Raw genomic sequence first — 14,576 nt, 5'->3', positions numbered from 1 at the left:
GTTGCATTTTAAAGATAAGAGAAGTGAGGCATAGGAACATTATCATGAATTTCAAGATGGAATTTTCACTAGTTGCACCTTCTGCCAGTGCTATTTCTAGTGGAGTAAGTCCCACTGTAGGTAGAAGGATTTGGAAGACTTGGCATGAGATCTAGTAATTCCAAAATGATAAAAGGGAATCAGAGAAAAAGTTACTTTAAGGACAGTAGAAAACTTTGTGTCTGTTGGTTTCTAGTGGTAATCTCTAACTTTGAAATACCAGCTCTGAGTTTAGAGGGCACTTGAAATCTCTCTGCTTCAGTGTGTTTGTGCATGCACTCCATAATACTGATTGTTGTGATTTAAAAATTTACGTGGACATTTGTTTCTTTGATTTTTAGAAGTGCTATAAAGTGATTTGATTTAAAGTTCATTTAGTTGGAAGTCTATATATAGGAAACACTGTAGGTGTTTAGTAAATATTAGATAAACCTTACCTTTTACTTATTTAAACAAAAGGCACAAAGCATTTTCTACTCTGTAAGTGCTGTGCTATCCAGTAGAATGTTATGCATGGGATACCCACCATTTTTGTCGGGATGAATTTTTAGTATTTATCTCACATATCTAAAACATTACCATATCAAGTGAAATCAACATAGAAATTATTAATGAAACATTTTCCATGCTCTTGTCATGCTCCATCTTCAGAATCTTTTATTTTACAGTCACAGTGTTGAAGAGCCACATAAGCGAGTGGCTGTTGATTAGACCGCATGGCTCTCTCAGATCAACACAAGCTTTTGAGTTCGTGACTGAACTCTTGACCATAAGAACTCCCACTGTTTCTTTTCCCTTTAGGCCCTTAGTTCCTGTATTCACAACTTTAGGTAATTGACAGATCTCGCATGCTTCCATTTTCTGGGCTGTCAATTCTGGTTCCAGTTTGTTCTTTTATTGTTAGTTTTGTGGCCTTGAAAATATGTCCTAGGGGTCTGTGACTTTACCACAGAACAATATTGTGGTTTTGAACTTAAGATTACCAGAACTGACATTACTGTAAAACCAAAGGAAGACTTGAATTTTACTCCACAGCATTATGTCTTCTGCCATTTTCTTGATACGAGATTATGATCTGGAGCAGGACCTTGACATAAATAAGCCAGAAAAATGCAGTTACTGAAATGTGTCCTTCTTTTAGGAAAGAATTTCTTATAGAAATGAAACCAAAACTCTTAAGTTATAGAGCAGAGGTAAAAGTGGAAGCCTACAAGTTCCAGAAGTTATTTTACTACTTTTGTACTGATAAGCATAATGTGATATTGTTGAAACCTTTATTCTTAAGAGATCAGAGATGACAGCATAGAAGTCAGATATTCACTTCAACAACAGGGCTATAGTTGACAGAAAAGGAATTTCTGTTTTGGTTTTTCTTTGAGAAGGGTTTAACTTATTTTGGTTGCTGAAACTATAATGATTTTATATTGGTTTATTCATTCATTCAAGAAAATATTGGAATACCATCTGTGTTACAGAAAATATGCTAGACATTAATTTTTGAGACACTAGAATCCCATCTTCATTTTTCTTATAGAATCAAAAGTGAGACTCTCAGAACTTTATAAGAAAACTTTGAAATTACCATGTTTAAAAAAGCTCAATTTTTATTTACAGTTGTTTTCAAAGTGAATTGTTGATCTAATTCTTTCTCTGTCATTGCCACAGTTGTCATTAGATTTGCAAATGTGCTATGAAAGTAACAGAAAGTTTTAGGATTACCGTGATGTTTGACATGGCTGTAGTATGCTGTGTTCTGAATCCTGAAACTGCTTTCTCTTCTGATGGCTTTCCAGTAGGATTTTAATGTCCTTTCTTTGGAGTGAGCTTATGACCTATGCATAGGTCCTCAGGATAAACACTTCACTGCATGTTAGAAGAACCTTGTCATATGCTGGGTCTGGAAACTTCTGTTTAAGACCTAGTTATGAATTCCAGGGATTTCTCTTCTGTTGCCTTTACAGGACCAGACCATGAAACTTGTTGAAAGTTCAGGCTGTCCAGATTTAGATTGTGCAGAGTCTCAGCAGATTACCTTGTCTCATAGTTGCTGCAAAGTCTGCAAAGGTAAGACTTTTTGTTTTATAAAGTAAGATTAGTTATGTGCAAGAGCATGGATAGAACTAGAGGACATTCTGTTAAGTGAAATAAGTTAGGGACACAAGGACATATACCATGGTCATACTTGTATTTGGAAACTGAAATGTTGATCTCAAAGAAGTACAGAACAGAGTAATGGTTACCAAAGCCGAGGAAAGGTATAATGGAGGGAAGATGAAGAGAGGATGGTTTATGGGTACAGGGGTACACTGGACAGGAGGCATAACTTTTAATGTTCTGTAGTACAGTAGGATAACTTGTTGACAAAAATTAATTAGATATTCCAAAATAGTGACTAGAAAGGATTTTGAATGTTCCCAACACAAAGAAACAGTATAAGTCTGAGGTCATATGCCAATCACCCTGATCTGATCATTACAATATTTTTGGATAGCTTATATTAATTATACAAAGAGGTTACATTGTGATGTTTCCCTACATGCATATACTGTACTTTGATCAAATTAATCTCTCTGTTACACTTTCTTATCCTCTCCCCACCTTTAAAAATAATTTTTAACAGACTTCATTATTCCATTCTGTTTTCATACATGTGTAGGAAGTACATGACTGAATTTAGTGCATGGAAGGTAGTCATGATATATTTGCTGAATTGAATTTGAATCAGCATGGCCCAAGCATTTCTGCTGCATGCTGGTACCTGTCTCAAGCTCTGGATCTCTAAACCTCTCTCTCTGTGCTGGGTCTGAGTCAGCCCACCTCTGCTGAAGAAAGATACACAGTGTTGATTTAGTTATCTTATTGACAGTTACTGTTGCTTGGCAAAAGTTTTTAGCTTATTTTTCATTTCTCCTCAGTTTGTTTCTGTAGTTGATCTGCAATACTTTCCCTCATGACTGCTTCAGACTCCTCATCAGTTCTACTCTTTTTTATTCACAGGCTTCTAGACTACAGAGAAGTAGATGAATGCATAGATATGCATTGCTTGTTTTGTGTTGCCTCTGAGAATCAGTAGAAGGAACTTAAAGTTTTAGTTCAATGTAAGAAAATGTCAGAACCCAAGCTGCTCAGAAATGTAAGGGACTGCCTGGAGAGGCAGTGAGTTCCTTTCACTAAATGTCCTTAAACTTGGGGCCATATAGTAGATTCAAACAGTAAACTAGAGCATTAGTTATATGAAACTTTTTAAGATCCTGCCAATCATGAAATTACATGCACCTTCCTGTATTATGTTGAAATTGTATAGTTGTGTGGCCACTTCCTGCAGTAGGCTCTGTACCTGCATGACAGGACTGAGTCCTTGTACTCATTTCTATACATAATACCTAATATGACAACGTAATTAGTGCTCATAATGAATGTAAACTAACTGCCTCAAATAAGCTACTAGAACTTGTTGGAATACAAGAAATTTTACGAAACTGACACTATTTTGTTTCTTTTTAACCAACTCTATCAAAAGTAGACATCTGTCACCTCCCTCCCTTATAGTAGGTTGGAACATTTTGTTTCTGTTTTTGTTTTCATTTTGTTTTGTTTTGCTTAAGCTCATCTTCTATTCAGTCAATGAACAGTTTTAAATCTCAGTTCTGTGTGGGCTGTGGTAATTGCATAGTGATTTAAGACTTGGTCTGCTTTTCAGGGAGCTTTTAGGGTAGCTTTTTGTGATGAGGAAACACTTCTAAAAAGAACTACAATCAAGTAGACATATATTGAGGACATCAGAGTTTTCACCCTCATAGTGCCTGAGCCAGTGCCTTCAACAGAGAGTGTGTGGAGTTTGATAAGAATCTAGAATGCTTGTTTCAGTCCTTTTACTTGAGACTTCCAATTGCAGTTTGACTAGAATGCCTTTGGCAGCCAAAGTTGGGTTTTCTCAAATTTCCATGTGCATCCAATTACCTCAAAGATCTTATAACCCCATTCAGTAAGTCTGGGTTCAGACTCATGGATCTGCATTTCTAATATGCTCCTAGATGATGCCCATGCTGAGGGCAGCAGGGCCACATTTTAAGTATTTACCTATTGCCATATAACAAACTGACTCAAAACAAAGTAGTTTAACACAACTGCAGTTTTATTATAGATCTAAATATCATGGGTCAGAAATTCAGACAGATCTTAGTTTCCCTATGCTTTCATTGGAAGTTGGGCAGGGCTAGGGGGTTCAAGATAGCCTCTCTCTGTGAGCATCGTGGTAGAGATGGCTGGGAGGCTGAGCACAGCCAAGACTCCCAGTTTCCACCTATTTTCAGTACTTTCCCTATGTTGTCTCCAGCAGGATACTAGTGAGACTAAACAATGGCTCGGGGCTTTTAAAGATGAAGTCTAGAACTGGTATAACATCATTTCTTCCATATGCCAGCTCAGATTCAAGGGGAGGAGAAATAGACTCCTTCATATGTAAGAGGAGTTCTAAAAAATTATGATTATCTTTAATTTAGTACAGGTGTTCAGATGCTGCTTAGAGAGATGAATACCACAGAAGTCAGTCAACGGGGTTTGGGACAAGAGTTTGTCCCAAAGTTAGGACTTTTCAGATTCGAGATGTTCTAACCAAATCCATTTCCTTCTGAAAGAATCCTAGTACACTGTAAAAAGAAAGTAAACAAGTGGAGAGAAAAAGCTAACTATAAAACCTGTTTAATATTTCAATTCTTTACAGTATAAAAGTTAATGTGTTTTCATAGCATATTTAATAATAGAATGACAAGTCCATGACATACACCCTCTCTGCCTGAGATTCTGGTTATAGTTGATAGGAGGTGGGGCCTTGACATCACTCTAAAAATTCCGTGATAAATTCTCTTTCTTTTTTCTTTTCTTTTTTGAGAGTCATCTCAATAAGTATCCCAGAGTGGGTGGCTGCAAACTTGTATTCTTTCTGCCTCAGTATCCTGAGTAGCTGAGGTTGTAGTCATGCATCACTGTGTCCGTCTAGATTTGGCCCTTCTTGAAACATGGAATACTATTTATAAAAAAGATTGTATGCCTATTTAACTTCAAATATGCAGAATAAATAATGACTCCGGGCATTGTCTGACAATAAAACTAAAAAAAGTTCAATTTTTTAGAGTCAGAAGTCAACTCCTACACATACATTGGGACAAATTCATTTGTAATAAAATTGGCTTCCAGTTTCCAGCCCTGTCTTCTTGGTGTTAAACATACAGTGTTTACATCAGAAAGGGCAAGTTTTTCAACAGTGGTTAGTAAATATTCCCTGAGGGTAGAGCATGAGATGAAAGTGTTGACCTTTCCACTAGAGGCTTGGCCAGTGCTCAGAAACCAAGCTGTGCACTGAAATAAGGCTCCAAATTGCTAGGCACCAAACCAAATCCAACCAAGACTGTTTTTGAGATACCCTGCAGCTGGCTGTCTTCTGTAGTAACAGGTCAGAAGAAATGTAGCAGGAAAGCTTTTCAGTTTTCTTTTTTTTTTCCATATTTGAGAGCCCTTTTAAAAGGATGCTTTTACCAAGTGATACAGAGATTCGGTGATACAGGGAGGACTGTAACTTAGATACAGAAATAATGTATGTGGCTTTATATCTGCATTCCTTCCCTTCCTCTGTCCCTCCTTGGCACCCCCATTCTCTGCTTAAAGGTGATTAAGTACTACTCATTAATGTCTCACTTTAATTTATTATTTACTTCATCACAACTCATAATTTTAAGTAAGAGAAAACTTACATGTGGATGACTGGGTTGGTATAGATTGTTCTTTCATGTCTGGATAATCCATAGCTTACCACAATATTCAGTTATCACCTTCGTGTTCATTGGTATTGGTGTATTACTGATAATTACTAAAAATATTTTTATATTGATTGTTAACTCAATTTGTAAAATTTAGTATCATTACTAAGCATAGGTATGTGTGAAATTATGTAATCATCTGCTAGATCTGTGCATTGCTTAAGGTGAACTGAAAAAAATCTATTGCTATTAGTATTTTCATGTTCATGCACATACATGAACACTTTGGGAAACACTAGGAAAACACATTATCTTGCAAACAATGCCTAAATATGTTAGTATTCTTTTATGGGCAAGTGATAGAAAACCCAATTTCTATTTAGCCAGAAAATGGAACATATGGGCCCCAACAAGAAGAGGGAAAATTAGCTTCAGGTATTTCTTGGTTTAGATCTCAAATCCTCTACCTTTGCCTCTCAGCTTTTCTTCTCTGTGGTGACTGTTTTCAGGCTTTCTGTGTTCTCAAGTAGACCCCTGACATTCTAATGCTCATGTCATTATGATATTCAGATAGGTGTAAGAAGAAGTTTAATAACCTCATGAGTTGAACAAAAGTACCTGAATCAAGTTTCAATGATCTTCACTAGCCTGAACTGAAAAAATTGTGTCTAGACCAATGGAATGCATTGATTGATGTGGCTTTATCTTATAGAGAGGTGGAGTCCATTTTCCTGTAAGCACCTGGACTGACAGTAGAAGTGAGTGGTTCATCTAAAATATAACTATTTTTTTCTTTTCCTAAAAGCATAAGGCAAAACCAGTAAATATTCACCACACAATTATTGTACACTATTCCTCCTGGTTATGTATTACCATCGTGTATATCACTCTTACCCACTCACCTTTTGTGTCTACCCATCACTTCTTCCCCAGTTATGAAAGATGCATGTTTATATCGTATAGGAAATTCTATCTTAATAGAAAAGTAGAGTTTATGTACATTTCTTACAAAGAGAATAGAGAACTTGGAAGAAATGAAGAAGTGCCAGTTTATATTAGGCAATTGACCCATCCACCTGCTTATAGCACATATTTAAATTTTCTTCTGTGATTTGGATGTGAATATATTTGAGTTTAGCTTATTAATAATACTCTAATGGCTTTAGTTATCAACAAATAGTACACAATTGTGATCTTACTTATATGATCTTATATTTTTACATGGTAAAAATTATCCTAATCCTACAGGAAGAAAAACTAAAGGTACTATTGATCAAAGGACATTATATGCATACAGTTAAATATCACAATAGAAACACTTTGTGCAATTAATTTATGCCATTAAAAAGTTTTTAAAAGGGAAAAGAAAAATTTAAGCTTAAAAAGGTTAATTAACTTACATAGCTAGTAATTTACTCAGACAGCAAGCAGCAGATATCAGATATAAACTCAGATTTGCAAACTTCAAAAGTCAAACATATGAATAAAAATGCACTATGAAGATAGTATTGTCAACTCCTTCTCTGATTTTTGAAGCTATTCCTTGCAGATTAGAAACAGCCCTCTTCAACTGATTCTGAATTTTCTACCCATTAGTAGTGAACCTTTTGACCTGGGCACTTTGTATGTAGACAGTAAAATATAAGTAGAACCAATGGAGGTTTTTTTTTTAAGAAAATAAATCAAAATTGCTATCTGACATTGTTTATAGTAAATGAAATTTGATTGAAGTTTTTGGTTTTCAAGTTTTTGGGTTAATTAAAATCCCAAGCACTTTTAAATTTTTACTGAAAATGGTGGAAGTAGGATCACACTTGGAAAATCCTTGCAGCAACTAAGCAGTGTGTAGTGTGTGTTTGTGTGCATGTGTGACATTTGATGCTGTGATAAGCAGTCTCACCATTACAGAGGCAGGAGTGAAAAGAGGTTGCAATAGATGAGGCATATCACATGGCAGAGGTAATATTGGTGAATTCTTAAAAATGGAAGAAGAGATGTCAGTAAAGTGAAAAGTTGAAATATAGCTTTGAAAAGTATAAAACCAAGAAAGAAAAGTAAAAATGCATGAGAAATGGTACCCATTCTTAGTCACAGCCTTCTAAAAGTTGTTTGAAACATTACATGTAAAATTATACAGAGAATTAGTATTGTGTTAGAATTTGATTCTCCATGTACACTATGGAGTGGACCATATGAAATAAAAAGCCATCTAGATTGTTCCCCTTTAGGCTAAAAAGACAATGGAATACATTTTAAGAAATATGGTCATAATTTAACTTCTTAAAAAATGAGAAAATAAAAAAGGGCACAGGAGAAAGCATTTTTAACTTTTCTTCTTCTTAACAATCAGCCTTAATCTTCATAACTTAAATTATGAAGAACCTTCTCAAGGGAAGTTTAAGTTTCCAAGACATTTAAATGTTGTTATTGACCATATTCTTCTGGTTTTCATATACCCATTTTGTATTTTGTTGTTGTAGAAATCACTAACCTATTTAATTTTTCTATCTGTTCTTAATGGTACCATTGCATGTTTTGAATTAAGGCTTGTTAAATTCTATCAATAGTATTTTTACTGTCTATCACAGTTGCATTTAATGAAGGATATGTATTAGTTCTGGAGGGAAATTCAAAATATTATAAGCATCAACAAGCCAGAATGTGTATACTAGTCAATCACAATGGATATTAGTTTGGCTACAAACAAGATGAACCAGTTTAGAACTCCTTCTTCATGATTTTCTCATAAAAAGGCTTTTTCTTGCCTATGCATAGATGAATTACATGAGACATCCTCTTCTTGTCCTTTTATATGTGGGCTGAAAGAATAACCCATTAGACAATTTAAAACTAGATAGATAAGTTATGCATTAAGCCATTTAAAAATTTGTCAAATGATGTGTAATTATGTAATTTCCATAGACTCTGTATCTAGGGTTCAAGCTTTTCATTTCAGCATCTAATGTGATCTTTGTAGAAGGCGTTCAAATAGGTGAAAGAAATGCTGAAAAATTATACATGATTGATGTCAGTGTTTATAAAAGTTCCATTTTTTCCTATCATAAAGACTCTGGAATCTGTAATTCATAAAAATTTTCTTCTTCTTTTGAGTAGTCATACTTTGCCTTGCAGATCCCCAGAGAAAAATAGATTAAAGTGATATAATTTTCATTTTTTTACACATTCAGGAAGTTTTTTGAAAAGAATGCTGTGCTGTCTTTTTCATTTTTTAGACACAATAGGCCCATTTCATGTGGCTTGCTCAGTGTCACCCACACCTATTGGAAATGCCCAGATTATCTTCCTATTGAGTCATCATCTTATTGCAGGGCTTCATTTGAGTCAAAGAAGGTTTTCTTCTTCTTGTTTCAAATGTGTGGAGAGCTATAATAAGAATATTCATGCCTAGGTAACATTTACAAAGTCAAGAAACAAAGAGAGTGGGATTAACTTGAAGAAGGAAATTGAGTTCCACATAAAGAAGAACTTTATTGGTACTCATGTATGTGATTCGCCTATAAGCATTAATGAAGATATTAATTTTAAATAGAGAAAATAGCTTCACAATTAAAGGAAATGTGAAGTAGACAGTTTGTTTGTCATAGTTTCATTTACCTTAAAAATGTTTTCCTTATAGGTTATGACTTTTGTTCTGAGAGGCATAACTGCATGGAAAATTCTGTCTGCAGAAATCTGAATGACAGGGCCGTGTGCAGCTGTCGAGATGGTTTTAGGGCTCTTCGGGAGGACAATGCCTACTGTGAAGGTAATCCTTATAATGATGTGTAGCTCAGCTGTATAAATTTCCTAGGATTACTGCATGCAAAATTTATTAATTTCCCAGGTTGTCAAGTTGATGGCCCATTAAAAGCAGTGAATTTAATTTGAAGCATATTAATCAGCTGAAAATAATTATCTTTCAAATTAAAGTTTTTCAGCTATCTACTATATGTCAGAGTAATAAGTTAATATGGCTGGTTTCTTGAATTAGAACAGTACTTCCACTGTGAAATTGCCTTCTTTTTTTCATAATTAGATATTCAGATAGCTCACGTATTGACATGATTACTGTGGCTTGCAGTTAGAATTGTAATCAGATTTTTCCAGACAATGTTGTGTAACAAAGGCAATCGATTAACAGAGATAAAGTGCCTTCTGCTATTTTTGTTTGCTACTGTAAGTAATCTCAGTGGTTGTATTCATGATCTGTAGTATTTAGTAAATAGATCCAATGGAGTAAATCGTTTGCTAGTTACTTTAAAAAAAAAACTTTTAACTAATGTCCAAGGTAATTATTATCTCAGGAGAACCATCCAAAAGCAGTGAGTAGATTTCACGATGTTCATTTGTCTCTGGCTTTGTTCATGTCAACCCTCAAAATCCATGAGACACAGTAATTTATTACTTTGCTAAGACATAGGTTTAAATCATTCCCATTAACTGTGTCATTAACTACTGTGTCATTAACTACTGTGTCCTACAAATAAGAGTGTGGTATGAGCCCTTGGAGGATTGGGGGTTCTAGATTAACCTCTTCCAAACTCTGAGCACCATAGGTCCTTAAATACGGGAAACTTCAGGCATAAACACACAGCCTCTGCTTATCTAGGCCCTGGGGAAACTAACTTAGCTTTAGATAGACTTTCTCTGCATTCAGAATTGATATTCATTGTTTAAATTCATCTTCACATCAAGGTATTTCTTTCAGTGCTTCTGATTTCAATGCTTTTGATAAAGGGACCATTTCATTTTTGTTGAAGGAAGGACACCTGGCTTTTCTCTTTCATTTGTAATGCTTATTTATTTAAAATTACTTATTTTAAAAGATTTCATTGAAGAATCAGCACAATGACTCATGACTATAAACCCAGCTACTTCTGAGGCCAATAGGAGGATTGAACTTCTAGACTAACCTAGGCAAAAAATTTAGTGAAACTTCCAGCTTGTCAAAAAACAAATTGGACATAATGGTACACATACATAATGAGAGGCGTAGGTAGGAAGATTGTAGTCTGAGGCTCATCTGGGCCAAAAAAAAAAAAAAAAAAGACCCTGTCTGAGAAATAACTAAAACAAAAAAGGCTAGGGGCATGGCTCAAGTGATAGAGCACCTGTGTGGCATGCACAAGGTCCTGAGTTCAAATGTCAGCACTGCCAGTTTTTTTTCTCATGTAATAAAGGAAGTTTTTTTTTAATTAATTTTATTCTTACATAATGTAGAGGTGAACATTCTTTGTAAAATAAGGTATTTTCATCATAATATTTGAGATATCTAATATGTAACAAGCCCCACTGGTATTATTAAAGTGTACATGAAGCCATGTGATGCAAATTCACATCTTTTTGACTCTTAATTCTGTGATCATTTGTACTTTGAGCTATTTCTTTTGTTGTTATTACCATTAGTTATATTCATATATATTTACTGAGCATTTACTATGTATCAAGCACTTTTCTAAGCACTGGGCACAAATAGTGAACAAGACTAGTAAATTCCAGTGCTCAGGAAATTTGCATTCTAGAGGGGAAAATAGAAAAATGTCAAGTAATGGAAAATAGTAGGAAGAATGAAACAGAGTGATGTGCTGAAGGTCAACTGTGGATTTATTAAGATGGAGTGGGGGCTTTTGGGTTGGGGATGAGGAAGGGTGGTGGTTGACCTGAGATGTGATGATAAGGAAATAACCATGCAAAGTCTAAGACAGAGCATTCCAGCCAGAAAGAATAGCAGTTAGAAAGACCCTAAATGAGAAGTTTGGAATGTCCTTAGAAACAGAAAGCTGTACAGTGTGACAGAGAAGGTAAGTTAAGAGACCCAGTGGGGAAATTAGGCTGTGGCCAGGTCATGTAAGGAGATTTGTACAGATTTCAGACTATTCTTTCAAGCACAGGAATGACATGCTTACATTTGTATGGGAACAGGTACCACTGGCTGCAAGGTGGTAGATGAACCACAGGGCTGAGCGTGATGGGGAGAACAGAAGGATGCACAGGACAACCAGTTGGAAAGTTATTGCAGTGGTCCAGGCAAAGGTGGTTGGTGGCTTGAATTAGGAAAGTGAGAGAAAAGGTGAAAAGGAGGGGGCATAGTAATGGTATGTTTTAAAAGCAGAAACTAACAATACTTGCAGGTAGTTTATAGCCCTGGAGAATTGAAGAGGGTGGATCAATGGAGCCAAAGTTTGGAGTTTGAGTAATAATGCCAATTATTGAGATAGGAAGTCATCTAAGGACTAGATGCTAGCTAAAAAATTAGCTAGCATTTGTTGCCCTTAACACAGAGAAACTAAAGCAGATACTTTAAAGCAACTGAGGCCAATAGGAAAAGGGGACCAGGAACTAGAGAAAAAGTGAGATCAAAAAGAATTAACCTAGAAGGTAACACCCACGCACAGGAAATCAATGCGAGTCAACTCCCTGTATAGCTATCCTTATCTCAACCAGCAAAAACCCTTGTTCCTTCCTATTATTGCTTATACTCTCTCTTCAACAAAATTAGAGTTAAGGGCTAAACAGTTTCTGCTGGGTATTGGGGGGGGTTGAGGGAGGGGGTGGAGTGGGTGGTAAGGGAGGGGGTGGGGGCAGGGGGGAGAAATGATCCAAGCCTTGTATGCACATATGAATAAAAAAAAAAAACCCTTGTTCCTTCCTGTTATTGCTTATACTCTCTCTTCAACAAAATTAGAGATAAGGGCAAAATAGTTTCTGCTGGGTGTCGAGGGGGTTGGTAGAGGAAGGGGGCGGAGTAGGTGGTAAGGGAGGGAGTGGGTGCAGGGGGGAGAAATGACCCAAGCATTGTATGCACAAATGAATAAAAAAAAAACTTGTTGAGTCATAAAGATTTAGTCAATTAGTTTTTATCTGCAAGTTTATGTGTGGCATAAATTGGCAGCTGTTTTCTGTCTTGTACATATTATACTGAAAAGTGTTTTCCAACATTATGCTACTTATTTGTCGTTTAAATATATAACCTGCGAAACATTAAGAAATTGGTAGTTTATTATAGAAATCTTGATTTTTTATATGTGAGGACTTCTAATATTTCTTACACATTTGATTATTCATTTTACAACAGTTTCGACAGTATTCTTAGTAAATTTTGTATTCCTATTCCAATTGCTAACTATGAGGGTATTTTGACTTCTTAGAAAAGCAGTACCTTGTTTAAAAATTTTATTCAGTGTTGCATGTTACTTATCAGCACTGGTCTTATACAACTCTGGTCCTGTAAAAAGTTATACTTGTCATTATACATAAAAAATAAGTAAGAGATAGTTTATAAGTAACATAAAGTTTACTTATTAAATCTGTGGGTCTGTTGTAATGACACAGCTGTAATTATGATTATTGATTTTTACTATAGTTTTCTTTATTGGGGTTACTATAGCATTGGTATATGTTGGGGTTCATTTGTCCGTTTCACAAATATTTATTGATTACCAACTTTGTGCAAGGATAGAATTAGGGATGAAGCAGTGAATGGAGATATACATGACAGCTATTCTCTCAGGCAAGAATAGACAAATCAATATGCCAAAAAACATTTACATGCAAGTATAGCAAGTGCCCTGAAAGAGAATACATTACCAGAGAATTATGTTTCCATAGGTGGTAGTACTAGGCAAAAATTTTGCTTGAAGAAAAGAATTTAAATCTGAAATTTGAAGGGTAAGTAAAAGTCATCTAGTCTTGGAAGGAAGGATGGGAAAGAAAGGAATTTCCTAGGCAGAGGAACAACCATGAGTGAAGGCCTCTGTGTAGAAAGAAGCACTTTTTAACAGCTGAAAGAAGGCCAGTAGCTAGAGGTAGGAGAGCAATGAAAGAGGCGTCTGACGAGACTGAAGATGAAGGCAGAGCCTTGAAAGTCACACTGTAGAGTCAGGATTTCACACAAAGAATGAGGGAAAGCCAAAGAAAGGACTGAGGCAGAGAAGCATTATGATGGCAGGTGTGTTTTAGATAAACTACTTTTGCTGCAAGATGTGTGTGGGAAAGATTGGAAACCAGTGAATGAGAGATGGTGATAACTTGCCTGAAAAAATGGAAATGGAGATGTGGATGCATGTGTGAGGCAAAAACAAGCCAGTACTGATGAGACACTGAAAGGAGATAATAAACACTCTGGTTTCTAGCCAAGAACTAGGCACATGTTGATGCTGTAAAGAAATAGACTGAGTGATAAAATCATTTTGGGTTGGTACTGCTTGTGGGTCAGCTAATTAAATATATGCAGTTGTGGTTTTTGGAGAAGTTTAAGTTGTATATAAAATTTGAGACTCTTTGGTGTATAAATGGCTCTTGAGAAGTGGAAGACATTACTGAGAGAGTTTTAAGTCACATTTGAGCATTTTATAGAAAAAAAGAAAGTTATGGCTAAAATGTAGGAGGAAAGAAAAAGAGAATATAAGACCACAGAACCTGAGGGAAGGGAAAATTTCAGGGAGAAAGTAGAAAGCTTTGATGTTAGTCCACTTTCGGTTGTTATAATAAAATACCTTAAATACAGTCTTTTTTTTTTTGTGGAACTAGGTTTTGAACTCAGGGCTTCATGCTTGCACAGCAGGCACTCTATAGCTTGAGCCACACCTCCAGTCCATTTTGCACTGGCTATTTTGGAGATGGGCTCTCAAACTACTTGCCTAGGCTGGGCTCAAACCACGATCCTCCTGATCTTAGCCTTCCAGATAGCTAGGATTACAGGTATGGGCCACCAGTATCTGGCTGAGACCAAGTAATTTATAAAGAATAGATACTGGACTGGAGGTGGCTCAAGCGATAGAG

The 14,576-nt window shown here is 35.7% G+C and overlaps 1 protein-coding gene across 7 annotated transcripts in view; it reads left to right on the top strand.

The window, feature by feature from the left end:
* Positions 1-14,576, top strand: part of Nell2 (neural EGFL like 2) — a 374,296-nt gene that overhangs the window by 182,097 nt on the left and 177,623 nt on the right. For 6 of the 7 annotated variants that reach the window (XM_074083192.1, XM_074083190.1, XM_074083188.1 and 3 more), the window contains 2 exons: positions 2,001-2,103; positions 9,433-9,561. In XM_074083192.1, the coding sequence (XP_073939293.1) occupies positions 2,001-2,103; positions 9,433-9,561 (232 nt within the window). The remainder of the gene's footprint in view (positions 1-2,000; positions 2,104-9,432; positions 9,562-14,576) is intronic. The other variant, XM_074083189.1, reaches the window with a different exon arrangement.

This window comes from Castor canadensis, chromosome 8 (genome assembly GCF_047511655.1).
Source record: "Castor canadensis chromosome 8, mCasCan1.hap1v2, whole genome shotgun sequence".
In the NCBI taxonomy this organism is placed as follows: domain Eukaryota; kingdom Metazoa; phylum Chordata; class Mammalia; order Rodentia; family Castoridae; genus Castor; species Castor canadensis.
The sequence above is the reverse complement of the archived record's forward strand: the minus strand, read 5'-3'. Positions and strand labels throughout refer to the sequence as shown.